Genomic DNA, 6,967 nt, shown 5'->3' on the forward strand with positions numbered 1-6,967 from the left:
TCCATATAGTTCTATGTAACTTTTTTAGTAAATGATCTTCTAAATATGAGAAAAATAATTTTTTATAAAATATAAAAGAGAAAGGGATTTTTAGTTATATGAGAATAAATTATGCAAGTTACTTGATATAAAAATGTTAATAATGTGTAAAATATGCTGTTTGTAGGTTTTTATCTGATACAGAGAAAGCACTTAGTTAGCCAGTTATCTTGGAGAAGGCAATGGCACCCCACTCCAGTACTCTTGCCTGGAAAATCCCATGGGTAGAGGAGCCTGGTAGGCTGCAGTCCATGGGGTCGCTAAGAGTCGGACACAACTGAGCGACCTCACTTTCACTTTTCACTTTCATGCATTGGAGAAGGAAATGGCAACCCACTCCAGTGTTCTTGCCTGGAGAATCCCAGGGATGGGAGAGAGAGCCTGGTGGGCTGCCACCTATGGGGTCACACAGAGTCGGACACGACTGAAGCAACTTAGCAGCAGCAGCAGCATTATTATCCAAGAAGCTAAGGTCATGGCATCTGGTCCCATGACTTCATGGCAGATAGATGGAGGAACAGTGGAAATAGTGACAGACTTTATTTTTGGGGACTCCCAAATCACTGGAGATGGTGACTGCAGCCATGAAATTAAAAGACACCTGCTCCTTGGAAGAAAAGCTGTGACCAACCTAGACAGTGTATTAAAAAGCAGAGATGTAACTTTGCCAACAAAGGTCCTTGTAGTCAAAGCTGTAGTTTTTCCAGTAGTCTTGTATGGATGTGAGAGTTGGAGCATAAAGAAGGTGGAGCACTGAAGAAATGATGCGTTTGAACTGTGGTGTTGGAGAAGACTCTTGAGAGTCCCTTGGACTGCAAGGAGATGAAACCAGTCAATTCTAAAGGAAATGAACTCTGAATATTCATTGGAAGGACTGATGCTAAAGCTGAAGCTCCAACACTTGGGCTACCTGATGTGAAGACTGACTCATTGGAAAAGACCCTGATGCTGGGATAGATTGAAGGCAGGAGGAGAAAGGGATGACAGGATGAGATGGTTGCATGGCATCACTGACTCAGTATTACCTGAGTTGGAGCAAACTGTGGAGATGGTAAATGCCAGGGAATCCTGGTATTCTGCAGTCCATGGCGTCACAATGAGTCAGACACAACTGAACAATAACAATAACGAGCACTTGTTATCCATATCACAGTTGAAAATGTTATATATAGAAATATATATTACGTTAGGAAAGTTTAGTCTCTTAGAGTCAATTACATCCAGATAGTTTGCTTTTAGTAGCCTTCCTCTTCAAATTCTGCTTTGACAACTTGCTAAATTTTTGTATCTGCAAAATATGGATTATAATATCTACTTCATAGTATGCTTGTGATAATTAAGTGAAACAATACATATAATAGGCTCAGAACAAGGTTTGGCACAAGGTAAATACATTTGCTGTTGTTGTCACTGCCTAACTTTTTTTTGCCTGACTTTTTGAAGTAGGCTTCTGTTTGAAGTGTTCTGTTTGTGCCTTGCCCTGTAGATTTTTTTTCAATTTAATTTTTTAATAATTTTTAAAAGATTAAATCATTTTACATTTTCAGTGGTATAAATTTGTAAATCCATTAACATTTCTTCCCTCTGGGGAAAAAAAGAAGAAAGATCTTCCCCCAAATTTTGTCTTCTCAACATCCTTCTTTATAAGGTTAGACATCTTTTCAGAGAAGGCAAAGCTGTTTGAGGTACTATCTGTAGGAAGAATAGTTCTTTACTGCTTACTTTTCCTCCCTGAAAATGTAGTTTGTTGATTGCCCTAGTGCATAGAATGTGCTTATTTAAGTAGCTCAATATTTGTTTTGTCTTGGAAGTAGTAATACTTAAATAACTACTTATTTGTAAGATTGAATACCTGTATTATGGATTATAGAGAGGATTTATGAAGACTAATAGAATATTTTTTTGTACTTTTGTTTTTAGTTGGCAGATAAACTTAATACCAATACTGAAATGGAAGAAGTAATGAATGATTACAACATGGTAAGAAAATTTATAAGCAGTTGATCTACATAGCCTCTCTAAAATAAAGCATTTCTATCTGGAAGTAACTTGATAAAACCTTATGTATCATGAAGATAGGTATTACTCTGATCCTAAAGACTACTGTTATATTTGAGTTCCCTTAGTTGCTCTTTTAAAATTTCTTCCTGTTGGTTGACTCTCTCAAGTGGATGCTTTAGTGTCTTTCTACAAGGCTGTGTTAGAACTGATCTCTCATTCAGTATTAGTTAGGAGTCCCATCCATATATCCTTGTATATAAATTAGTTTGCAATACTTCTGGTTTAATGTTTGTGCACATGGAGCTGAGTACTCAGTGAAGAGTTGTATTAGAAAAGGAGAAAATGAATAATTGCCATATGATGCCAGACATAACAGTACTTTTGATTAGTAAATGAGAAATTGTATTCAGTGTTCTTAACGAGTATTTGGTAGAAAGTAATAAAATGATAATAGCTAGCTTAATTGATCGGAGAAGGCAATAGCAACCAACTCCAGTACTCTTGCCTAGAAAATCCCATGGGCGGAGGAGCCTGGTAGGCTGCAGTCCATGGGGTCGCTAAGAGTTGGACACGACTGAGCAACCTCACTTTCACTTTTCACTTTCATGCATTGGAGAAGGAAATGGCAACCCACTCCAGTGTTCTTGCCTGGAGAATCCCAGGGATAGGGGAGCCTGGTGGGCTGCCGTCTATGGGGTCGCACAAAGTCGGACACGACTGAAGTGACTTAGCAGCAGCAGCTTAATTGATTATAAATATTTGGAAGAAAATAAATAAAATTTATATAGTTTATTATTTATCTATACAAAGACTATAAAAGCATAGGATTTATAAAATGACTCTTCTAAATTTTGGGGCTTCCCTGGTAGCTCAGCTGGTAAAGAACACGCTGGCGATGTGGGAGACCTGGGTTTGATCCCTGGGTTGGGAAGATCCCCTGGAGGAGGGCATGGCAATCCACTCCAGTATTCTTCCCTGGCGAGTCCCCATGGACAGAGTAGCCTGGTGAGCTACAGTCCATGGGATCGCAGAGTTGGACACAACTGAGCGAATAAGCACAAAAGCAATAATAATGTAGTGAAGTTCTTAACTTCTTAACTTTAAAACACAGGAGAATTCTCAATTTAAAAACTGTGTTTTTAATGCCAAATATAAAAAGTGAAAACGTTGTGTTCTTTTCATTATGAGAAAGAAAGTGAAAGTGAAGTCGCTCAGTCGTGTCTGACTGTTTGCCACCTCATAGACTGTAGCCTACCAGGCTCCTCTGTCCATGGGATTTTCCAGGCAATGGGATTGCCATTTCCTTCTCCAGGGGATCTTCCCAACCCAGGGCTTGAACCCAGGTCTCCTGCATTGTAGACAGACGCTTTAGGTCCAAAGTCTAGACTGACTATGTACAGGTTGAGTCAAATAGGAGTACTCAGGTAAAATCCTAAATGATTTAAGAAAACTTGCGTTGGGTCTAGATTTGACATATTACTAATCCACTATTGGACACTTAATGATATCTTGAAATTCTGTTTGCATAAGTAAAGTTTACATTAGATTACTTAACAGGTCAGTAAACAATGAATATTTTTGGTGTGAGATTATAATGCCTGTGAAAGAGTGTTTCTTTGTATTTGGTGTTGGTAGTGGTTTGTTGAGTAAAGTATATGCATTTTTTAAAACTCTGCCTGTGGCATTAGGATTATTTTTATAATCTCTTACTGATTCATAATCAGAATGAGCTTTAAAGAGATAGTTTGGCTTAATGGTACTTTTTTATCACTAACTTTTCAGTTAACTCTTTTTTCAGCTTAAAGCTCAAAATGATCGAGAAACACAAAGTATGGATATTATATTCACCGAAAGACAAGCGTGAGTACAATCCATTTAGAAATCAAACAGATTTATAAGTGACCTGTATAGGTAGTTTAACTTCTGAATCATTTATTTCTTTAGTTTTGTTCATTGTTTTTCCCTGTTGCATTTTCTAATTTTAAAAAGTTGAATGTTTGCAATGCAGACTGCATTGTTAATGTATCTGTTGTCTTCATTTAGATAAATTTTCTGCCTCTCTGAGTTTTAACTCTAAGGTGGATAAGAACATCTCTGCCATTTGCAATTTTAACTTGAACTTCTTAACTAATTCAAATTATGAGATTTAAGCCCCGATCTAATGAAATGCACTTTATTATTCTATGGGCTATTTATATTATTTTATTATTCACTTACTAATTGATAATTAGTTGTTATGTTAGTAATCTACTTTATAGATGTAGGTTGTATGTGCATCTTTATATATATAACCTGGTTAAAGACCAAATACCAGGTAACTGTTATTTTTAAATCTGTTTTTTTCAATAATTTTATTTATTTTTGGCTGTACTGAGTCATTGTTGCTGTGTGAACTTTTGTCCAGTTGCAGCAAACGGGGGCTGCTCTCTAGTTGCTTCTCATGTGGTGGCTTCTCTTATTGGGGAACATAGGCTCTATGGCATGCCGGCTTCAGTCGTTGTGGCACTTGGGCTCAGTAATTGTAGCTTTGGGTTCTAGAGCACAGGCTCAGTAGTTGTGGTGCATGGGCTTATTTGCTCTGTGGCATGTGGGATCTTCGCAAATCAGGGATTGAACCCAGGTCTCCTGCATTGGCAGGCAGATTCTTTACTACTGAGCCACCTGGGAAGCTCCCAAGTAACTTTGACTTTGATGATAAGGTAAGTGTGGCAGTGACAGTAATGCCTACAAAGATAAGTGGACGTAATATAGAGACCTTAGTCCATTTGGGCCACTGTAACAAAGTATCATAGACTTGGTAACTTATAAACAACAGGAATGTGTTGCTCAGGGTTCTGAAGGCTGGGATGTCCAAGATCAAGGCAGCAGTATAGTCCTGTTACGGTGAAGGCCCTCTTTCTGGTTCATACCTTCTTGTGATATCATCACATGGTAGACAGAGCTAGGAAGCTCTTTGGGATCTCTTATAAGGGGCACTTACTAATCCCATTCATGAGGACTCTACCCTCATGACCTAATCACCTCCCAACCTTTACACCATTACCTTTGGTTCAACATATGAATCTTGGAGGGACACAAATATTCAGACATTATCAGTAGTTAACGTAATTATTCTTTATTGACTTTTTGACTTTAATTATTGTTTAAAGCAGTGCAAACAGAAGATGAGCTATTTTGTACAAACACTGTACACATTTTGTTCCATAAACTTAACAATATTAATTTCCTTGAGAGCAGGGATAATAATTAACCCAAATAACCAAAATTCTATAACATCAAAAATACTGTCATATTACCTCCACATGTACAGTAAAAACTTGATGAAAAATAAGATGTTAAAATATAAGGATGAATTATTTGAAAGGTAAAGGAAGGTAATTTTCTTTTCATTAAAAACAAAGAAATCTCTTCCCCTGTCTATCATTTGATGCTCCTATAAAGTACTATCTTAAATTACAAATATACTGGAAATCTCTTCCCTTTTGCAAAGAAAATCCCATATTCGTGGTAACCAGACACATACTTGAAAGCTTCCGTTTTGTTGCTCTGGTTTTAGACCAATTAACAAATATTCATATAAAATACTTTCTTAGGTGTCTAAAAAATAAAATATAATAAACTATAACTCATTGAGGACCTTATATAGTTTAGAACATTTCAGTTTAGTTCCTTCACTCAGTCATGTCCGACTCTTTGCAACCCCATGGACTGCCGCACACCAGGCCTCCCTTGTCTATCACCAACTCCCGGAGCTTGCTCAAACTCATGTCCATCGAGTCGGTGATGCCATCCAACCGTCTTATCCTCTGTCGTCTCCTTCCCCTCCTGCCTTCAATCTTTCCGAGCATCAGGGTCTTTTTCAGTGAGTCAGGTCTTCACGTCAGGTGGCCAAAGTATTGAAGCTTCAACTCCAAGAGAGCATTAGACCATTTTGTCCTCATTTATTTTTGCATTTATCTACAAACCTATATAATGCACCGGTTAGATCTGTAAATGTTATATGTGTGTGTTTTATAGATATTTTATCCAAAAAGATAACTCACAGATTATAAATTTAATGATAATGTAGGTTTCTATGTCTGTTTGGTTCATTGATTAAGAAAAATGTTCTTAAAATATGGTACTTTGTCCTGAAAATGTTAGCAGTTTCAAAACTTAATATCTATTGTAACTAAGGCTGAGTGAGATAGGGTCCCCTGACCCTTTAAGAGGAATTTTAAATTAAAGACAAATTATTTTTATAAAGTTTATTTTTATATGTACCAGGAGGATAGATTTATTTCATGTGTTCAATCAGATGGCCAACATCTTAATAAGACAAGAATTTACCTTATGTTATCCTATACATTTGAAGGGAGCAGGAAATGCCATACTTTGAGAAAACAGGTATAAAAAAACCTATGTTTTCTTTCTCTTCTCTTTTAGTACCACCATTTACTGTGGCATGGGACCATATGTCTTATTATGGAACACCTACTTATAATAAAGTGGCTATAGTATATAGACTCAACATGTTACTGTGGTATCTGGCTTTAATTCATTTTCACACACCTACTTGAACTAATGATTTTCTTCCATTTTTAATGTCTATACTTTTTTAGTTTGGTATTAGCCAAAATCAGTTATCCCTTAAAAATATACATAATTATAATTTTAAACCCATTTATTTTTCTTTGTTTAATCAGTTATCTATTGAATACCCAATATTTAACTATGAGTCTTTTGAATATAAGAGATTTGATGTAGTCTTTGATATTTTTCATAGTTCTATTTCATTTTTACTATATTTATAAAATATGAACATTTGCCTCTTAAATTAGGAAATGATATTTGGTAAAATGATAGGTTATGTAGAAAAAGATGCCTTATGTTTATATAGTTATCTCACGCTTATAATTGAGATTTAAAATTGTAACATATAATTTAT

At 36.1% G+C, this 6,967-nt stretch overlaps 1 protein-coding gene across 2 annotated transcripts in view; it reads left to right on the forward strand.

Annotated features, from left to right (window-relative positions):
• The window catches only part of IFT74 (intraflagellar transport 74), a 103,615-nt gene that overhangs the window by 17,320 nt on the left and 79,328 nt on the right, over nt 1–6,967 (forward strand). For both annotated transcript variants that reach the window (XM_069574152.1, XM_069574151.1), the window contains 2 exons: nt 1,960–2,019; nt 3,839–3,900. In XM_069574152.1, coding sequence (XP_069430253.1) covers nt 1,960–2,019; nt 3,839–3,900 — 122 coding nt within the window. The remainder of the gene's footprint in view (nt 1–1,959; nt 2,020–3,838; nt 3,901–6,967) is intronic.

The sequence above is a fragment of the Ovis canadensis genome, chromosome 2 (assembly GCF_042477335.2).
Source record: "Ovis canadensis isolate MfBH-ARS-UI-01 breed Bighorn chromosome 2, ARS-UI_OviCan_v2, whole genome shotgun sequence".
Classification (NCBI taxonomy): domain Eukaryota; kingdom Metazoa; phylum Chordata; class Mammalia; order Artiodactyla; family Bovidae; genus Ovis; species Ovis canadensis.